The sequence below is a fragment of the Salmo salar genome, chromosome ssa17 (genome assembly GCF_905237065.1).
Source record: "Salmo salar chromosome ssa17, Ssal_v3.1, whole genome shotgun sequence".
In the NCBI taxonomy this organism is placed as follows: Eukaryota; Metazoa; Chordata; class Actinopteri; order Salmoniformes; family Salmonidae; genus Salmo; species Salmo salar.
This window is the reverse complement of record NC_059458.1, coordinates 54,072,684-54,094,832: the sequence shown is the minus strand read 5'-3', so window position 1 is coordinate 54,094,832 and position 22,149 is coordinate 54,072,684. Positions and strand designations below refer to the sequence as shown.

At 44.7% G+C, this 22,149-nt stretch overlaps 1 protein-coding gene across 2 annotated transcripts; it reads left to right on the top strand.

The window, feature by feature from the left end:
• Positions 1-337: 337 nt before the first annotated feature.
• cssa17h12orf56 (chromosome ssa17 C12orf56 homolog) lies at positions 338-22,133 on the top strand. Of its 2 annotated transcripts, XM_014152953.2 has the most exons (14): positions 338-1,010; positions 2,768-2,945; positions 9,311-9,389; positions 16,295-16,374; positions 16,477-16,697; positions 16,780-16,865; positions 17,115-17,259; positions 17,488-17,579; positions 18,001-18,090; positions 18,304-18,424; positions 19,017-19,091; positions 19,218-19,295; positions 19,425-19,603; positions 21,217-22,133. In XM_014152953.2, the coding sequence occupies exons 1-14, from the start codon at positions 753-755 to the stop codon at positions 21,329-21,331; spliced, it is 1,797 nt and encodes a 598-aa protein (XP_014008428.2). In that variant the 5' UTR covers positions 338-752; the 3' UTR covers positions 21,332-22,133. The 2 variants fall into 2 exon arrangements, with proteins under 2 accessions (XP_014008428.2, XP_014008427.2); XM_014152952.2 differs by having other exon boundaries at positions 16,295-16,697.
• Positions 22,134-22,149: the final 16 nt, after the last annotated feature.

Sequence of the window (22,149 nt, the reverse complement as noted above, 5' to 3'; positions counted from 1 at the left end):
GTGGTCCCTAAGTAGTCCCTTAGTGTGGCACAGTTTGAACTGCATTATGTAAATGTTGTATGCTTGTTTTTTCAACTACTATTCGCTACCAGCCAAATAAAGTCAAAACTACCCTTTCTCAAATGACATACTTTGTGAATTCTCTTTCTGCCACCTGTTTGTTCACACTGTCACTCACTCACCAAATTTCTCTTCTTGATGAAAAGCATCATCTCACCCATTAGGTGGCGCTATATGACCACAATAATCAATTAACTGTAGGAAGGAATCCTAACTTTCGCTCTCAGGTAACTAACTGTAAATGGACTGATGTCAATAGGGGGGCAAGTACCCTCCTGTCCCTCTTCCCTGTGAGGTAACGTTACACCCGAGGGCCGCTGCGGTTACACTGACCTTTAAATACAGTAACGTAGGTACAGTAGGAGCAGAGGTGGCAGGGTGTCAACCAATCAGCAAAGAGCTTTATATATAACCAATGAAGCTTAGAACAACTCAGGATGGAGAGCGCACGGATGAAGAGGCATGCAAGCGACCAGAGCGTACACTTTCTCAACGATCAAGCCATGGATGTAATATCACCTAGGTTACTTTATCCCGTGGTGTGTAGCATTGCTATCGCAACTCACAGAGAGTGGAAGTAGCTCTAAAACTCTAGTGAACACAGACCAAGGAAAGCGCGTCTCTTCTCTCCGTTCGTGCTTCTCTGATGCAAGTGGCAGGTGAGCTCCGTTGGTGCCCCGGCTGTGCCCAATATGCCCATGGCCATGACGGGCGCGGGAGGCTTGCAGTGCAGGCGCAACAGTAAACTAGACTCATTTCTCAAGAGGAACACCGAGCGCGGGGTGTATGAGCGGATCCGCGCCTATGAACCGTGCGTAGTGGTCTCGGAGAGGGTGAATAAGGTGTTCATGCATGTAGTTCTCAGTGATGAGTGTGTGTATCTGGCTGAGTACCCGCCGCGCACCCTCACAACCGCGGTCGATTTCAGACACATCCGAGACATCGAGCTGGTAAGGACTGTCATAGAGAGTTAGGATAGTGTTGGGACATAAATACAATGTTGGAATATTGTGTAATGCAAACATCAAAAACTTGACTGACTTCTATGACTTGCCTTTATGCATAATATCTATTTTTATTGGCCAAAAGACAAGCCATTCTTGTTTGGCTTGACTTGTTTGGTCACACACAAACATCCTCACTAATGGAATACTCAGATGGTGGTCTCACCACACACACACACACACACACACACACACACACACACACACACACACACACACACACACACACACACACACACACACACACACACACACACACACACAGGAGTTATTCCTTATTCCTGATTCCTGATTATATACTGAACAGACTGTATGTCATTTGACCCGTTCTCTAACTCTCTGTTATCTCTCTGTTTGACCTTTGTATAATTAGTGTCCGGTACTGTCTGCCCTCCTTGGGCCTGGGCTAAGTATAGTGACAGGACGCTGTGCTGCTGATCCTGTCATGTTAAGCCCTGTTTAACTGCTTATGGCAGACACAGTGGCTCTGATAGCCTGACCTATTGATAGCCTGGACAGAGGCAAGCATGATAAACACAGGCTGAGGAGACCCGAAGAGACCTCACTACCACACAGTGTGAGGATCAGATCATATTAGACAGCAATGTAGCCTGAGTGGCAGTCTGCTTTGTGTTACTATTCCAACTCCTTGTCACTCATGGGGTGAGTTCATTTTGCATTTCCCTGTGCCCAGAGGATGGAGATTACACTTCAGGACCAATGGAATGGTTTAAAATGATCAAACTCCACCCAGCCGGGGCACCGGGCGATGCAAAATGAACTTGTCCATTGTCTTGACAAATATTTGCATTATAGCACAAACAGACAGGCTAGAGAACATGGGGCCTTAGCTTAAATATATGTGGTGTGTTCCTCTTTTTTATCAAGGAGAGGTGCTGTACTATAAACATGTGTGACCAACGTGTAAACATGTGGGAGAGAGCAGAAGCACATGGAAATTGGAATAGAATACAATAACAGACAGCCTCTAGGTTATAGGTCAAGGGTTAGGGCCAGGAGTTCTTCCTCACCACAGCACTTCATCAGAAAAACTACTCTGGGCACTGTACTTTTAGTGACTGTTGGCCCAAAATAAGTGACTGCAGGCACAAAATAAGCTGGAAATGATATAAGCATGGTAAATTAGTGTTACTACCTGGGCATTATTACCTTATGTCACTGGTTTCCAGTTTACTAGTTTTTCCCATCTACAGGCAATGCTGTTTGAATTAGCTCACCCTGCCCCTTTCTCACAGTATAGTCTGCCGGTACAGAAAGGGAGAGAGAGTGTGTACAGTATGTGTGTTAATGCGTACGCGAGAGCAATCCCATGTGTTTTTGTGTGTGGGTGTTTCTTTGTGTCTGTGTGTGTGACAGTCAGTCAGTAATCAGAGCAAGCTGTTTCCTGTGGCAGAACCAGGAGGAGCAAAGCTTCAGCAAGCCAGTGCGGCTGGGAGACTGTCCTTCTACTGTCTCCAGATATTGTTCCCAAATAGTGTCCTCATATATTGTCCCTAGAGACCGTTCACATTCACATAATGATTCAGATTCAGATGTAACCTACTGTCCTCGAATGTCATCACAGCTCCCAGCTCCAGAAACATACATGCTTAAACAAAGTTTTAATGAGTGATCACTTCTCTGATCACTTCTGTCACTGATTCTGCTCCAAATAAGACAGCGGTTCTGGTCCTGCTTTCCAGGTCAATGATCTACCAGAGTTCCTCAGTGGCCGGGACCGGGAGCGCTCGCAGCACATTCGTGTGGTCTACGCCACTGCAAAGCCATCTGGGAAGAAAAATGGTCTGCTCAGAGGAGAACCTCGCGTTCCTCCCGTCCCCTCTCCTCGCCAACACTGGCCCATCTCCCCCTCCATGGAAGGTAAAGAACAACTGTCTCTCTCTCTCTCTGTCTCTGTCTCTCTCTCTCTCTCTCTGAATCAGGGTATGACAGGATCAGATCCTGTTACACTGTAAAGGGGTTGCCGTGAATTTCATATAACAGTACACCTACTGTAATATACTTGGTAATGAAACACAGTACAATATCATACTATTTACTGTTTTATACTGTAAAAAAAAGTAAATGCTACCATTATTGGAATGAATTAATAAATGGATGAATGTACAACTGCTCAAAAAAATAAAGGGAACACTTATACAACACAATGTAACTCCAAGTCAATCACACTTCTGTGAAATCAAACTGTCCACTTAGGAAGCAACACCGATTGACAATACATTTCACATGCTGTTGTGCAAATGGAATAGACAACAGGCGGAAATTATAGGCAATTAGCAAGACACCCCCAATAAAGGAGTGGTTCTGCAGGTGGACCACAGACCACTTCTCAGTTCCTATGCTTCCTGGCTGATGTTTTGGTCACTTTTGAATGCTGGCGGTGCTTTCACTCTAGTGGTAGCATGAGACGGAGTCTACAACCCACACAAGTGGCTCAGGTAGTGCAGCTCATCCAGGATGGCACATCAATGCGAGCTGTGGCAAGAAGGTTTGCTGTGTCTGTCAGCTTAGTGTCCAGAGCATGGAGGTGCTACCAGGAGACAGGCCAGTACATCATGAGAAGTGGAGGAGGCCGTCGGAGGGCAACAACCCAGCAGCAGGACCGCTACCTCCGCCTTTGTGCAAGGAGGAGCAGGAGGAGCACTGCCAGAGCCCTGCAAAATGACCTCCAGCAGGCCACAAATGTGCATGTGTCTGCTCAAACGGTCAGAAACAGACTCCATGAGGGTGGTATGAGGGCCCGACGTCCATAGCTGGGGGTTGTGCTTACAGCCCAACACCGTGCAGGACGTTTGGCATTTGCCAGAGAACACCAAGATTGGCAAATTCGCCACTGGCGCCCTGTGCTCTTCACAGATGAAAGCAGGTTCACACTGAGCACGTGACAGACGTGACAGAGTCTGGAGACGCCGTGGAGAACGTTCTGCTGCCTGCAACATCCTCCAGCATGACCGGTTTGGCGGTGGGTCAGTCATGGTGTGGGGTGGCATTTCTTTGGGGGCCGCACAGCCCTCCATGTGCTCGCCAGAGGTAGCCTGACTGCCATTAGGTACCGAGATGAGATCCTCAGACCCCTTGTGAGACCATATGCTGGTGCGGTTGGCCCTGGGTTCCTCCTAATGCAAGACAATGCTAGACCTCATGTGGCTGGAGTGTGTCAGCAGTTCCTGCAAGAGGAAGGCATTGATGCTATGGACTGGCCCACCCGTTCCCCAGACCTGAATCCAATTGAGCACATCTGGGACATCATGTCTCGCTCCATCCACCAATGCCACGTTGCACCACAGACTGTCCAGGAGTTGGTGCTTTAGTCCAGGTCTGGGAGGAGATCCCTCAGGAGACCATCCGCCACCTCATCAGGAGCATGCCCAGGCATTGTAGGGAGGTCATACAGGCACGTGGAGGCCACACACCCTACTGAGCCTCATTTTGACTTGTTTTAAGGACATTATATCAAAGTTGGATCAGCCTGTAGTGTGGTTTTCCACTTTAATTTTGAGTGTGACTCCAAATCCAGACCTCCATGGGTTGATAAATTGGATTTCCATTGATTATTTTTGTGTGATTTTGTTGTCAGCACATTCAACTATGTAAAGAAAAAAGTATTTAATAAGATTATTTCATTCATTCAGATCTAGGATGTGTTATTATAGTGTTCCCTTTATTTTTTTGAGCAGTATATTTTACTGTAGGGTCGTTCCATGTCATTTCAGAAAGCTATTACACTTCTGTACTTAGGTATAGATAAGATTAGCATTCCTGCATTATTTTGTTGAAATATCATTTGATTTCTGAGAAATTAACCCTATACACTCGTGGGAATTGGCCTATATGGATAGGGATAAATTGTTGAAAGGGAACAGTTTGGACATAATGGGAAAATGATAGTTATTTTGTTGAGCATAGAAAGGAGTCATAAGTGCATTCAGATGTGTTCCGTGGCAGATTTTCTTCACGATAAACAAACACAGAAACAACCCAGGGTATGACATGTCATCTTGTAACTGTACATCCAACATAGTGATCATAAATGTTGACATTGTATATGACATTTGGAAATGTGAAGTCCATGTTTGGACTCACAGGGGTTTGACTTGCTTGAATGACATCAAAGCGGTATTTATTATAATCCTCAACATCTCATCTTTCAAAATACATTGCGTCCTCCTAATTTAATGCATTTTCCTCACTCAGACAACAAAACATTTGCAGAGAGGGATAGGGGCAACTCTTGTCGCGCGCGGTGCTCAAGTTCAGAACGTCTGTCAGTCAAAACCCAAACAGCACTGTGAGGCTCAGAGCCAGAACTCTGACTACGTTCCAATTTAGATGCTTATTAGTGCCCAAATCTGCCATTTTCAACCCATACAGTATACGGGTACGAGTGTAAAGGGCTAAGCTATTGGATTACACCAAAATTGGTAATTTTCATTTAAAGGATTCATATAATATTCAATAAATATAGTACCAAACATCCAATTTGGACCAAACTTCTACCTAACAATGAGTAAGACATGATGAATCCCCTCCCCCCCAAAATACATCCTGATATTATCAGTGTGAATAATGTGTGAAGAATTCCCCCCCTCAATGTTTAAGGGATAGAAAATGACATACAGTGCATTCGGAAAGTATTCAGACCCCTTCACTTTTACACGTTTGTTGCATTACAGCCTTATTCTGAAGTTGATTAAATAGTTTTTTTTCTTCTCATCAATCTACACACAATAACCCATAATGACAAAGGAAAAACAGGTTTTTAGACATTTTTGCAAAAAAAAGTAATAAAAAATAACTGAAATATCACATTTAAATAAGTATTCAGACCCTTTATTCAGTACTTTGTTGAAGCACCTTTGGCAGCGATTACAGCCTTGAGTCTTCTTGGGCATGACGCTACAAGCTTGGCACACCTTTATTTGGGGAGTTTCTCCTATTCTTCTCTGCAGATCCTCTCAAGCTCTGTCAGGTTGGATGGGGAGCGTCGCTGCATAGCTATTTTGAGGTCTCTCCAGAGATGTTCGATCGGGTTCAAGTCCAGGCTCTGTCAGTAATCTGGTCTTTTCCGTTTGGCCATTTTTGTCCAGTTTGGGTCGATGTCATCCTCTAAGAACTGGAGTTGTGTTGTGAGGGGGTCTTCCGGTTGTATGACCTCTCTCGAAACCGGCTCCACTTTGACCAGGGGTTTGGCGGGGATGGAGGTGGCAAGGAAGGGATTCGTTGGAGGGTTTGCGATTTGGGTTGGTGGCTTTGGCCCTTGCCCTGCCGGTGTAGGAACTGAAGGTTGAAGGGGCATGTGGAGGTACAGTCGAAGAGGGGGTACGCTCTGTGGTTGTATTTACAGATCTTGCTTAACCAAACTTGTATGTCGTAGTCTTGAATGCATTCATTGTGAAACTGTTCTGTAACTACCTTGGATTCTGTGTTGTAGAGGGGGTATAATCTGAGTTTGTTAAAAAAGGGCTGTATCTTTGCAGTTTCTGTATTTTGACCAAAACTGTTCTTGTAACTAGGGGGTCTTGAAACTGGCTTCAAATGATTCTTGTGGCCCTGTGATTTCACCAGGCAGTTCAGGTCAGACGGCACAAAGCCCATACCTCTCTGGAGAACTGCCCTGCTGAATTCCTGGCGGGTCATGGTTTTTGGTCTGGCGGTTGTTGTTGCTGCTCCCCAGCGATTGGCGGTACTGTCCTCAGCAGCCTCCTTGTTGGGGATTAGCGTCAGCCTCGCCGTGTTGTAGCGGCACATCCCTCCTGGGTTCATCCCGGTCAGAAACCGCAAAGATACAGCCCATTTTAACAAACTCAGATTATACCCCCTCTTCAACACAGAATCCAAGGTAGTTACAGTACAGTTTCACAATGAATGCATTCAGGACTACGACATACAAGTTAGGTAGGTGGTGGTTTTTGAGTCTGCTCCGGTTCTTCAGAGGAAGGAAGGACACACCTGGAAGCCCGTGACCCGTAGGTCAATGGAGGGACTCCCATGTGATCTGCTCTTGCCAGGCATAGGTTGGTGTCTTTGGTCCTTCCTCCTTGCCACTGGTTCCGTTGGTGATGCTGTCTTGTCTGCTCTGGGTGGTTGGCGGTATGCTGGTCCTGGTCTGGTCGGTGGTGGCCTGAGGGCAGCTGGGGAAAAAAGGAAGGCAGAGGAGGAGACCTAGGGTAGAGGGAGTAAGGTTTGCCTCGGCAGCACTCTACTGGCCTCAAGGCCTGCAGTCCGTCATCTCCTCCCCAGGCAGCTGGTCCGTTGCTCATTCTGGATACTGGGGGGGGGGGTCCGGGTGGTCCGTGGACTCATGTCGGGCCGTGGTCAAGCCACTGTTACCCTTCTGTCTTCTCCAGTCCTTCAGGCGTTTCCGCTGGACCTGAAAGGCAGCACCAGCCACGGTCAAGCCGCTGTTACTGCCTCCTGGTCTGTCCAAAGAAAAGGATAGAAAAGGCCTCCCAAGTGGCGCAGCGGTCACTACAGACCCGGGTTCGATCCCAGGCTGTGTCGCAGCCGGCTGGGAGGCCCATGAGGCAGCACACAATTGGCCCAGCGTCGTCTAGGTTGGGGGGTTGGCTGGCCGTGATGTCCTTGTTCCATCGCGCTCTAGCTACTCGTTTTGGCGGGCCAGGCGCATGAACGCTGACTTCGGTCACCAGTTGTACGATGTTTCCTCCGACACATTGGTATGGCTGGTTTCTGGGTTAAGCGATCAGTGTGTCAAGAAGCAGTGCGGCTTGGCAGGGTCGTGTTCCGGAGGACACATGGCTCTCGACCTTCGCCTCTCCCCAGTCCGTACGGAAGTTGCAGCAATGGGGAAAGACTAACTATCAATTGGGGAGAAAACAACCATAGAAAATGTCCGCCAACCAGAGTCATAATGTTAACTTTAAGGTTTAAGCCTTGCTGCCACTTCAATCTGTTCCCTATACATTTAAAAAGAAGGGGTACTATAACCACATAACGGTTAAATTGATACAGCATTCTCACTCATGGGTGCAACAAATGTAGCCTCTTACAAGGCAGGCCTCAAAATATGTTAATGAGCCAGAAACAAGCATACCATGCACCTGCTAGTGGTCAAAAGGTTTTTGGAGCTCTAAAGAAATGGTACGGTTCTGTGGTGGAAGTACAGTACTTTTCGAAATACAGCAATTCTTTTCCCCGCAATGCACCACAATTCTGAGTATTTTACTGATGCTAATAGCCCAAATGACCGTATAAATTACAGTTTTTCTTTACATTGCTCCTCTGTCTGTCATACTCCAGCCTATCTGCCCCGTCAAATCCTCACATCCCTCTGCTGTAAGCTTCTTAAGCCCATAGCATTGACATACCGTATGTTTGCTAACATAGAGGTAGTCTCTCTCTCCCTGCCATGCATCCACCTGCCCTACAGCCAACTGTCTTCTGCCCTGACCTGGGTTAGGCTGGATTGGGCTGCCTGTGCCAGGGGCTTACCCGTGTAAGGGTTAGGGCTAGGAGGGTTAGGAGTTTAAGTATCAGTGAAAGTGTGATGCTTAGGCACTTATACACACACACACACACACACACACACACACACACACACACACACACACACACACACACACACACACACACACACACACACACACACACACACACACACACACACACACACACACACACACACACACACACACACACACGTTCAGGCACACACAGGCAGAAGAGCATGACCTCATCAGGCTAACTCTCAATGCAAGGAATCTTTCGGCTTAGGTTTTGTGAGAACTGTACACAAAATCCTCTCACACACAAGAAGCTACCTGGCACCTTGTAAAGGAATTCACATTATCCTCTCTGACACGTCACTGTCATTGGTACTCCATTCCCAAAGCTTGTTCTCTTCAAAGACATGAGAAATTCCTTCTCCAAACACCCTCTCTCCCCCTCCATCTTTCTTTCTCTCCTCTTTCTCTCTCTCTTTTTCTCTCTGCCTCCTCTCTCTTTTTTCTCTCTGTTTCCTCTCTCTTTCTCAGCCTCCATCTGCCTTCCTCTTTCTTTTTCCGTCTACCTTCCTCTCTCTCTCATTCTGCCCATTCGACAACTGTTTCCCAGTTAAGTATAAATTACCGGGTCTCGTCAATGTTAGGGCTTCCAATTACATAGAGTGATCTCATAAACCTCTCTACATCCTTCTCCCCTGTCTCTGTCCCTCTCACTCTCCCCCTACTCCGTCTCTCTCCCCATCTCTCTCTGTCTCTCTCCAGGTATTGGTGGTACTCTCCTGTCGACCCGCTCAGAACCACCAGATAGAGATGGGTGGAACGTCTCCCCTGTCCCCATGAGGTGAGACCTGCTGTCCATTCCCATTCAACAGCCATGACGCTCTTCAGACCCATTCAGTCCCAGTCAGTCCCCTGCCTTACGGTCCCCTTTGAAATGGCCTTATCTCTGTCTTCCAGGCTGACGCTGGCCAGAGGGCCTTTTCTGCATTATACAGAGAGATCCCATTATCCTACTGTTACAGGAGACAGTCAGTCTGTCAATCAAACACAGGTCAGGCCATGGACCATCATGAGACAGACTGCAGGCCTGACTATGGTTCTGTGGTTTCACAGATAGTCTGGTTTATTTACTGTCTAAGCCTTTCTTAGTGGTAGCATGTGACATGAGTACATGAGCTGCAACACCACGGCCAACACAGATAGCTAGGGAGATGCTTTGTGTGTTTGCGTAGGCAGGTGGGGATGTGTTGAGCCATAGGCAACTTGGCAACAGCGCTATGTGCTGATATGAATTACAGTACTATGTACACCCCTTACTGTAACTTTTTCCACATTTTGTTGTGTTACAGTCTGAATTTTAAATGGATTATATTGACATTTTGTGTCACTGATCTAGACACAATACCCCATAGTGTCAAAGTGGAATTTTATTTTCATATTTGTTTACAAATGAATAAAAAATGAAAAGCTGAAATGTCTTGAGTCAATAAGTATTCAACCCCTTTGTTATGGCAAGCCTAAATAGATACAGGAGTAAACATTTGCTTAACAAGTCACATAGTAAGTTGCATGGTGTATAGTGGTTAGTGGATAACATGATTTTTTAATGACTACCCCATCTCTGTACACACATACAATTATCTGTAAGATCTCTCAGTCGAGAAGTGAATTTCAAGCACATATTCAAGCACAAAGACCGGAGAGGTTTTCTAATGCCTCGCAAAGAAGGGCACCTATTGGTAGATGGGTGAAAAAAAAGAAGCAGACACCGAATATCTCTTTGAGCAATTACGCTTTGGGTGGTGTAACAATACACCCAGTCACTTCAAAGATACAGGCATCCTTCCTAACTCAGTTGCCGGAGAGGAAGGAAACCGTTCAGGGATTTCACCATGAGGCCAATGGGGAGTTTAAAACCGTCACAGTGGAGTAACTACAACAACATTGTAATTACTCCACAATGCTAACCTAAATGACTGTGTGAAAAGAAGGAAGCCTGTACAAAATAAAAAATATTCCAAAACATGCATCCTGTTTGCAATAAGGCACTAGAGTAACACTGCAAAAAACTTGCAAAGAAATGAACTTTTTGTCCTGAATACAAAGCATTATGTTTGGGGAAAGTCCAACACATCACTGAGTGCCACTCTAAAATTATTTTAAGCATGTTGTGGCTGCATCATATTACGGTTATGCTTGTCATCGTCAAGGACTAGCAAGTTTTTTTTTTATACAAAAATAAATGGAATAGAGCTAAGCACAGGTAAAATCCTAGAGAAAAACCTGGTTCCGTCTGCTTTCCAACAGACACTGGGAAACAGATTTGCTTTTCAGCAGGACAATAACCTAAAACACAAGGCCGAATGTACACTGGAGTTGCTTACTAAGACGACATTGAATGTTTCTGAGTTAGCTAGTTACAGTTTTAACTTAAATCGGCTTAAAAATCTATGGCAAGACTTACAAATTGCTGTCTAGCAATGATCAATAATCAACTTGACAGAGCTTTAAGAATTTACAAAAGAATAATGGGCAAATATCGTACAATCCTGGTATGCCATTCATGCTCTTATAAACGTACCCCAAAACACTCACAGCTGTAATCACTGCCAAAGGTGATTCTAACATGTATTGACTCAGGGGGTTGAATACTTATCTAATCATATAATTTTACTTTGACATTACAGAGTATTGTGTTTGGATCATTGACAAAAAAGTGACAATTAAATCAATTTTAATCCCACTTTGTAACATAACTAAATGTGTAAAAAGTCAAAGGGTGTGAATACCTTCTAAAGGCACTGTAAGGTTCTGTGGTTGGCCTGCTGCCATTCTCTTTGTGGATGGGTGTGTCTCTGTATGTAGCACCAGTTGCTTAGAAACTGGATCAATATTTCGAGATTGTTATGCAGACAATTTAGCAGCAGCTGCCTGTTGCCTTACAATCAGGAGAAGTTACTAATAATTAGAATTAAATTCACTTTATATGGAGAGGTAATCAGCAAGTAAAAAAAAAAAGAAGCAATAAAATCCCACATTAAAATAAGTAAGTATATAAAAGTAGACTAAACATTTTAACATAACAGACTAACCAAGGAAAACACGAAACATGATAACTAATCTGGGAAGTGAACTAGACGGGATAGAAACAAAGACACCAGTGAATCCCAGTGAGTCTGTGTGACGAGGCGTGTCTTATCTGCTCTCTGACATTCCCCTCTCTCTTTCTCTCTCTCTCTCTCTCTCTCTCTCGTATCCTTGCCAAAGGACAAAAGCTGTGTTTTACAGGGATGGGTGACGGTATTAGGTGGATGACACAGCCTGTAAAACACAGCTTTTTCTCAGGTCTGTCCTGACTCTCAATGCGGGGGAATGTAAAGGGGCTTGGAGAGAGGGAGTATAGGGAGGAGAGAGGGAAGTGGAGATATTTCTGGAGGTTTTGAAAGAGTTGGAGCAGGGATAGAGGTCAGGTTGGTCCTGCAGGGTGTAATGTGAGTGTGGCTGCTAAGAGGAGGCAGGCTACTTCAGATTCTCCAGGCTGCTTGCTACAGGCTGCTGGGTGGGGTGCTCAGGCTGGTCATGTGGCTCATGACTGTTTAATGTGCACCAGAGGAGAGCGTAGAGAGTTTCAGATCAGGTTCTCAGCTTTTACACACGCTCAACAATTTAGGTCATACATGCATAGTACAAAATACGTCACATTCAGGTACAGATACACATTTAAAGGCCAGCATTCACAACGTACAGTACAGACGCATACTGTATACACAAATAGAGACAAATAATATAAACTATATCAACATTCAGCACAGCCACACACACATCCAGTGATTCTCAAATCAAATCAAATTTTATTGGTCACATGCGCCGAATACAACAGGTGTAGACTTTACTGTGAAATGCTTACTTACGAGCCCATTCCCGACAATGTGGATGTAGGTGTGTGTGTGTGTGTGTGTGTGTGTGTGTGTGTGTGTGTGTGTGTGTGTGTGTGTGTGTGTGTGTGTGTGTGTGTGTGTGTGTGTGTGTGTGTGTGTGTGCATGCGTGCGCGTGTGTCTATAATTCACATAACAGACAAGCAAATCCTAACCGCTTAGAAACGGGAGGAAGTAGGTGAGGTACTCTGACGTCATTCACCCATTGCTAGGGTACTAAAAACCCTATTACTGCCGTAAAACACCTATTAAAACGTGCTCTTAGTCTGACCAGTGTGTTTCTGTTCATTTGTGTGTGTGTGTGTGTGTGTGTGTGTGTGTGTGTGTGTGTGTGTGTGTGTGTGTGTGTGTGTGTGTGTGTGTGTGTGTGTGTGTGTGTGTGTGTGTGTCCATGCACATGTGAGTGCTCTCTCCCTGTCCTGGATCCACAGAGGACAACCAGAACCAGTGTGCATGCGGAATGGTCTTTCATGTGTCTTAACCAGCTCAGTGCATAAATGTCTTCCGGTCTCCATCTAACTCTGGGAAGGTCTCTCTCTCTCTCTCTCTGTCACACACACTGTCCCCTGGGAGGTCATTAACACACACACCCATCCGCTGAGCCGTGAGACCGTCTCTGAACAGTGTCTGTAATCATCGGAAGATGTAACAGCCATGAAGGAGCTGCTGTCAGCACGATACAACACACAGAAGTTGGCACAAGCTTCATGTAGTCAAGTCAATACACTGTACACTGAGACTGTGCTCCGCCAGGAGTTATAAAGTCTATATAGACTATTGGTAACATGTCAAGTTAAAGGCAAGGAAGTCGTAGTAGACTATGTGCGTCAGTACACATGATGCCCCAAACCTACACTGTAAAACATTTCCTGTAAAAGGTACAGTAACTTACTGGCAGCAATTGGCCAGCCAGTAAGTTACTGTAATTCATTTCACAGTACAGCTACTGTAATACATTTTACGGTACCAAACATGTTACTGTAATCTAATTTAGAGTATATTACTGGATTTACCCATGCAGTGATATATTACCCAGTGTTCTTTGCAGATTTTCAATTTGGTTAATTTGTAGGCGCTCTTGTCCTTATAAACTTACGTTTCAACCAAGGTTGATAAAAAAAATATATATATATATATATATATATCACAGTCATAGCAAGTAAAGAAAATCTGTAATCGTTACTGAAAATGTTGTTGTAGTTAAGGATACATTGGTCTTCAAAATAATTGTTATTACAACAAGACATCTCATGATATATCTCTGACTATCTCTGGATAGTGCCAATATATTACTGACATATTCACCATAACTTCATGCCAGAGCAATGAAACAGAGTACAATACAGTAAAAAGTGACTATTAAACTGTTAGAATTTATTTTCTATAATATTTTACTGTAACTACAAGGGATTAGAGCAAGCAGGTTGGCTGTAGGCGTTTGCATATTACAGCATATTAATGAATATTAGTTGTTATATCACTTGCACTTCTAGAGGCCTAAACAAAGGCTTCCAAACTGGCTGTCATGACAGGGAAAAACAGATCGAATGGACATGGATAAATAGTCAAACATTATAAGGTTTAAGGCCAGCTACCAATTTGATCTGTTCCCTATATACATTTCATTGTTAGGGAACTACTACCACATAGCACTTACATTGTACAAGACTCTCGATAACAGGTGCAACAAATTCAGCCACTTACAAGGCATGCCTAAAATATGCTAATGAGCCACAATATTTTCCCACAATGCTCCATAATTGACACTATGCTGCAGTAGATATATAGATATGTAGATATATAGCAAAACCGCAATACAGTACTATATTGTTGAATTGTATTGAAAATATAATGGCTAATATTGACTATTTAATTATATAATTTTTAAAGCACACCAAGTGATATTTTATGTTTTCCATCACTTACACTTTAGGCCTTAACAAAGCCTCCTAAACTGACAGTGACTACACGGCAAAACAGACCGAAAGGACATTTATAGCCACTCAACAATTAAAGATTTGAGACTGACTGCCACTCTGATGGGTCCCTTAAATGTAATTGTTAGGGAACCACCACCACATATCACTTAAATTGGTACAGCACTCTCACTAACAGGTGCAACAAACATAGCCTTTTACAGTAATAGTCTCAAAACATGTAATGCGAACAAATTAGTATTTAAAAGGTTTTTGGCACTCCAAAAACGCAGTACGGTATTGTATTCTGAATTATAGTAAATTACTGGCAGCAATTTGCCAGTAAATTACTGTTGAGTTTCAGGACAAAGTTTGTAGAATTCCTAAAGCACAGTATATTACGATATTCAGTGGGGGTATAGCATTCTCATTCACAGGCGCAACAAATATAGCCTCTCACACGGCATGCCTTAAAATATGTTAATGAGCCAGAGACTCTTTCCCCGCCCACAACATTTTCCCACAATGCATCATACTGATTACTTCATAACACATTTACGGTATTTTACTGCGCATTCGACAGTATATTACTGTTGAAATTACAGAAAGGTCTTACAGTGTTCTGTAAAACAAATGTACTATATTTTACTGTGTGTTCTACGATAATCTACTGTATTTAGTTTATACAGTATCATACTGTTGATTAATACTGTAAGTTACTGATAAAATTACAAAAACAGCTAACCCTGTATTGTAGCACTGAGACAAAGGAACTAAATACAGATGCAATGCAGAAAATGTAAAGCGTGCAGTGTATTTTGAGGTTTAAAAAAGCTCCTGAAATCCTTCCGAGTGGCGCAGCGGTCTAAGGTACTGCATCGTAGTGCTTGAGGCGTCACTACAGACCCGGGTTCGATCCCAGGCTGTATCACAACCGACCGTGACCAGGAGTCCCATGGGGTGGGGCACAATTGGCCCAGCGGGTTAGGGGAAGGTTTGGCTGGGGGGGCTTTACTTGGCTTATTGTGCTCTAGTGCCTCCTTGTGGTGGGCCGGGCTCCTGCAGGCTGACTTCAGTTGAACGACACATTGGTGCGGCTGGCTTCCGGGTTAAGCGGGCGGGTGTTAACAAGCGTGGTAAGGCAGGTCATGTTTCAGAGGACACATGACTCGACCTTCGTCTCTCCCGAGAATGTTGGGGAGTTGCAGCGATGAGTGAGGAACGCAATTGGGGAGGAAAAGGGGGTAAAATACAACAACAAAAAAGGCTCCTGAAGTTTGTAATTTCCATTTTGAAATGTCAGACTTGATTTTCCCTTACGAAAAAGGTATTAACCCCTACAAAAATGTCCATTCATTATAAAACTCATAATAATGAAAATGTTCTGTTGTTGCAGGATTATTTATATAGACACAGGCTCTTTAAATAATTGGGTTTTCCTCTAAGGATCACGACAGTATATCTGCACATGGAAAGATATCCATATGGAAAGATACCCTCCTCTAGCTCTTCCTCAGTGGGGATTTTGAAGAGAGTTGAAGGAAAGAGAGGAGAAGGGAGGGAGAAGAGAGTGAAGAAGTGAAGGGCAGACAGAAAGAGAGAGAAAGGCTTACTGAGTGAGTGACCTTGTCAAGGTTCCAGGTCAGGATCAGGTAGCTGCTTCTCTGCCAGGGGAATATCTTCCCTTTTCACTGCACTCTCACTCTGCCCCCTGGTGGGCTAACACAGCATGACCTTGCTGTCCTGCCATGGGCCACGATACGTCACCACGGTACAACTTACTCTGAGTTGTGTAATGTGGCTCAAATTGCGTGTGTGTTTGACTAGGTAAGGTGTGTGGGTGTGTTTCTGACACAGTCACACTGACTGTACCATCTCTCTGTCTCCCGGGTAGGAACAGGGAGGAGGAAGAGGAAGAGGTGCTCCGGCTGAAGACCACACGCTCAGCCTCCTGCCCTAACCCTGAAACACTTGGTCAGAGACAGGTTCTAAGACTGACATTGCCTCGCCCTCTACCCAATCCAGTTTCCCCAGCCCTCTCCCTCCACTCTCCCTCTTTCTCTCACTCCCCACCAGGTGACCGGACCCAGATTCCCCGGGAGGCCCCTTTGGTGCCCAGGAGGAGAGGCTCGGTGCTGGCTCGCCTGCTGAAGAGAGACAGGGTGGTCAGAGAGAGGGATGGAGAGAAGGAGGAAGAGGAGGGAGGAGAGAGAGAGGCGGAGCTGCATCTGTACGCTGTGTCGCCTACGTCTCGGATCTACCTGCACCTGCAAAGCTCCTGGAACAGTTACATTATAGTGAGTCATTCACTGTGTGTATGTGTGTGTGTGTGTTATAATGTTGTAATAACGTGTGTGTATGTTGATGTTTTTCCTCCAGAGGTCAACGTTGCTGTTGGACCCCCTCTACAGGAGGAGATGCAATGTCATGTTGAGCACCTCCCCACAGAAACAAGCCCCCATTAGGTACTTTCAAATACTGTTCCCCTATCAGATGCTGTTGGTATTCCCATCAGGGTCATGTTCAGTTGACACAAAACGTAAGAAAACTGATCAAAACGGGGAGGTACCACCTGAACGTGTCCAATAAGAAACGCTTGTTTCGCTGCCCTAATGAAAGACAGCCCTGATACTGTTCCCCAGTTGATAGTTTTCCCCATCAGATACTGTTCCAACATGTTGTTCCATGGTCACTCCCCCCCTGTCGGTGTGTAGTTGGGAGCGTACAGCCCACCTGTTCCGCCAGCTGAGTGGTGAGCTGCTTCAGGAGGGCATCAGTCTGGAGAGCCTATATCTGCTCCTCCAGGAGCTCCGCACCGCAGCACACCGCAGCATCACCCTCAGGAAACTCTTCTGGAGGGTGAGATCACATGGATCTTTGTGTGTGTGTGTGTTTGTTTCTGTGACTGTGTGTGTCCTTCTTTCTCCATACATAACTGTGTGTGTGTGTGTGTGTGTGTGTGTGTGTGTGTGTGTGTGTGTGTGTGTGTGTGTGTGTGTGTGTGTGTGTGTGTGTGTGTGTGTGTGCGTGCGTGCGTGTGTGTGTCTGTGTGTGTGTGCGTGTGCGTGCGTGTGTGTGTTGTGTTAGTCCAATGACATGTTTCCATTCCTGGTGCCGATGCTGGAAGACTCCCTGCGGAGCTGTCAGAGGTCGGAGACCAACACAGCAGACAGCCTACTGTGAGTGACACTGCGTGTGTGGGTGTGTGTGGGCACAAAGCTGACAGACTATTTTAAGTGACTACAGTGATCCTTGGTTAACACCGGCTAAGACTACCTGTTATCTTTTATAACATCACCACCATCACATGAACAGGTTTAGTTGAGAGCCTCTGTGAAACACCTACGTGTGGATTAACTAAGGAACCCCGCTGGGTTTTCTTTGGGGTTTTAAGCAGCTTTGTCTTTATGCAACTAGATTATGGGTTTAATGTGGATCTCTGTGGCACTACTACACTGTCACGTAGGTCAGGTTAGGTGACAGGTGACAAGTCTCACTAGCCCTCTCCAGTGGTCAAGAATATAATGGTTAAACTCCATCATACCTGTTCTCAAAATGGGTTTATCTCTGAGCCTAACCCTCTTTGTCTCCTGTGTCCAGGCTGTGTACTCTGATCGCTCAGACCCTGGCCTTGATGTTCAGAGAGACAGAGATCGAGCCGGCTCGACTCAACATGCTTACGGCCAAGCAGTGAGTACACACACACCCATTCTCTCTCCTTCCTTTATTCCTTCCTTCCTTCCTTCCTTCCTTCCTTCCTTCCTTCCTTCCTTCCTTCCTTCCTTCCTTCCTTCCTTCCTTCCTTCCTTCCTTCCTTCCTTCCTCCCTCCCTCCCTCCCTCCCTCCCTCCCTTGATATCACAGAAGTATATCTAACAGGAGAGTGTGTTGTCCCTGTCTGCAGAGGTGCCCTGACAGCCAGGCTGTTACTAGCGTTGGTGTGTGACCCAGAGCTCCAGAGCCAGACGCAGGGATCGAGGAGAGTCTCCCCAGACTCAAGACAGGGCTCGCCCCCACATACAGAGGTGAGTGTGGGCCCTGGATATAATTGGTTGGACATTAACATTTTGTGTGGTTGTGTATATGTTTTTTATGACTTGTGTAATAGGAATTTCCAAAAGAGAAGAGCAGTAAAGTCAAGTCTGGTTTATTACAAGTTGCAACAGGGAAACACCTCCAGCTCAGAAGCAGAGAAAATGTCTAACTGGCCTTCTCTGACAATGCCCTAGTATCCTATTCAGCAGACAACTGTTCTGTAAACATCAGCCCAAGAGGCTTGCAGGAAGTCAAAACAAAAAGGCAGTGACTTTGCCAGCTGCTATAGAATCACACAGTGTTCAGCAGAGCGTCGTTAATACCACGCAACAGGGTATAATCCGTGTCCTTGGCCCTTGTACATCCAGTCTGGTGTCTAACGCTATCAACAGATGAGAGAACAATCCATAACATTCACGTCTAGTGACCATCAACCCACAATCTTGCACAAACAGAACACTGGAAATCATGTGTATTACAGAAAGGGAAAATATATAAATAGGCTAAGCATTGTGTTAATCACTCCGCATGAAATATGTACTTTATTCATCTCAAATATTCCCATCACAACTTGTCTATCAGCTGCAGGGCCTGTTAGAGGAGTACCTGGATGCAGGGTGCTCTCTGCTGTTTGAACTGGTGGTGCTCTGTCAGGAGGTGAGTGCCCTACACAGCAGGCAATGGAAAGAAACTCCCACACACTAAGCACGCTAATATACTGTATACCAGTATACTATATTAACTGTAAAGTATGTAGCCTAATGATGAGCTCTGTTTCTGCAGGCCAGCCGAACTCCATCTCTAGAGCATTTCCTGACTGTAGGCTGGATCCTGAGAATACTGCAGCCTCATCCCTCTTTAGTATGCCTCTACTTATTTGAATGAATGTACACTTCAATTATATGATACCTTGTCTGATTAGTTGAATCTCCCTCTGTCAACCTGCCTCATGGTTGGTGTCCCCCTGTATCTCTCTATTTATCTCCACAGCTGTCGTTCGTGGGGTACCAGGCTCGGCAGGTGGTAGTGGTCCTGTCTGGGTCCCAGACCCCTCTCAGCCCATCCCAGGCTGCTTTGTTGTTCCAGCGCTGTAGGGTTCTGCTTGCCTGCCTGAAGTACAGCTCCCACCTGGGCCAGCACCTCCGCACGGAGTACAGAGAGGAGTTCAGGTGAGAGGTAGAATCAGTCAAACATGGTTCCAGTTCCTCTACCTTAGAATTGTTTGTTCCATTTGTGGTCTGTAGATGGCAGTATGTACAGTTGAAGTCGGAAGTTTACATACACTTAGGTTGGAGTCATTAAAACTCGTTTATCAACCACTCCACATATTTCTTGATAACAAACTATAGTTTTGGCATGACACAAGTAATTTTTCCAACAATTGTTTACAGACAGATTATTTAACTTATAATTCAGTGTATCACCATTCCAGTGGGTCAGAAGTTTACATACACTAAGTTGACTGTGCCTTTAAACAGCTTGGAAAATGCCAATTATGTCATGGCTTTAAAAGCTTCTGATAGGCTAATTGACATCATTTGAGTCAATTGGAGGTGTACCTGTGGATGTATTTCAAGGCCTACCTTAAAACGTTGCTTGACATCATGGGAAAATCAAAAGAAGACCTCAGAAAAAAATTTAGACCTCCACAAGTCTGGTTCATCCTTGGGAGCAATTTCCAAATGCCTGAAGGTACCACGTTCATCTGTACTAACAATAGTACGCAAGTATAAACACCATGGGACCACGCAGCCGTCATACTTCTCAGGAAGGAGACGCATTCTGTCTCCTAGAGATTAACGTACTTTGGTGCGAAAAGTGCAAATCAATCCCAGAACAACAGCAAAAGACCTTGTGAAGATGCTGGAGGAAACAGGTACAAAAGTATCTATATCCACAGTAAAACGAGTCCTATATCGACATAACCTGAAAGGCCGCTCAGCAAGGAAGAAGCCACTGCGCCAAAATGGGGTGGCAGCATCATGTTGTGGGGGTGCTTTGCTGCAGGAGGGACTGGTGCACTTTACAAAAATAGATGGCATAATAAGGAAGGAAAATTATGTGGATATATTGAAGCAACATCTCAAGACATCAGTCAGGAAGTTAAAGCTTGGTCGCAAATGGGTCTTCCAAATGGACAATGACCCCAAGCATACTGCTAAAGTTGTGGCAAAATGGCTTAAGGACAACAAAGTGAAGGTATCGGAGTGGCCAGCACAAAGCCCTGACCTCAATCCTATAGACAATTTGTGGGCAGAACTGAAAAAGCGTGTGCGAGCAAGGAGGCCTACAAACTTGACTCAGTTACACCAGCTCTGTCAGGAGGAATGAGCCAAAATTCACCCAACTTATTGTAGGAAGCTTGTGGAAGGCTACCCGAAACGTTTGACCCAAGTTAAACAATTTAAAGGCAATGCTACCAAATACTAATTGAGTGTATGTAAACTTCTGACCCACTTGGAATGTGATGAAAGAAATAAAAGCTGAAATAAATAGTGCTCTCTACTACTATTCTGACATTTCACATTCTTAAAATAAAGTGGTGATCCTAACTGACCTAAGCCAGGGAATTTTTACTGGGATTAAATGTCAGGAATTGAGAAAAGCTGAGTTTAAATGTATTTGGCTAAGGTGTATGTAAACTTCTGACTTCAACTGTAAGCTGCACTGTTCAGCTCAAGGGTAATGGTATTGCATATTCTGTATACATCGTACTGCACTGTCCAGCTCAAGGGTAATGGTATTGCATATGTCTTCCGTCCTGTATGGTATTCTCTTGCAGGTATTATGTGAAGCTGCCCTGTGTGGAGGAGAAGTTGCCCCCCGACTACCCCATCAGCCAGCCTGCTCTACGCCTCGTCTCTCAACTGCTGGGACTTATCATACAGAAGTCCTGACCACATACACTACATGAATTTCCTTGATTCATAGACAGAAGTACTTATTGTCTTATGTTTTTAGAATGATACTGTTCATCAGGGTTTCTTAAACTATAGGTCGGGACCCAAAGTGGGCCCTGTGAATGTGAGATGTGGGTAGTGAGATATGAGAATACATCTACATTCACACTCTATTTCTTCTTTATTTGGGTCGTTGGAGGACAATTTGGGTCACAGAGGATGGTCAATTGGATACTCTATCAAACTCTCTCACAGACATAGGGACAGGACATTGCTCTGGGGAGGTGTGCCTTTGGCTGAGTGGTGTGGGCTTTCTGAAGGACCTTAGAAGTTTCCCTTTACACCTGGTGAGAGGTACGATGCAAGGCATCTCTCTCTTCTCTTCTCTCCTACACATGGCCTTGTTCTCAGGTTAACTGTCACGTAATGGCAGTCAGAATGGTCAAATTAGTTGTAATAAAATTAATGAATGTAATCAAGTTACTGCACATCTCACTTTGTAGGATATTCAGCTTACACTAGAAAATACTAAAAATGCCACTTGTTGAGCAAAAGGCATGTTCCACAGATGTACCGTATTACTGTAGTAAATTGTATAGGCCTACTGATTTGTAAGACCTTGTGTTCAGTATTTACTTTGACACATTATCTATTTGTTTTGATTCAGAATTGTATGCATTTATTTAGATTTTATTGTATATCATCATCTGAGTACTCTCTGTGAGCGAAGGATTGTAACCAAAGGTTTTCTAGAACTCGTCCTTGTTAAATGGCCTAAAATAAAGATACTATCGAGCTCTATTGTTTATATCTTG

Bases quoted from the DNA above. Each gene is read 5' to 3' on its own strand.
- cssa17h12orf56 (XM_014152952.2), top strand. From the start codon at position 753: ATGCCCATGGCCATGACGGGCGCGGGAGGCTTGCAGTGCAGGCGCAAC. The intron at 1,011-2,767 runs GTAAGGACTGTC...CCTGCTTTCCAG, and splicing joins ACATCCGAGACATCGAGCTG to GTCAATGATCTACCAGAGTT. The intron at 16,866-17,114 runs GTACTTTCAAAT...GTCGGTGTGTAG, and splicing joins CAGAAACAAGCCCCCATTAG to TTGGGAGCGTACAGCCCACC.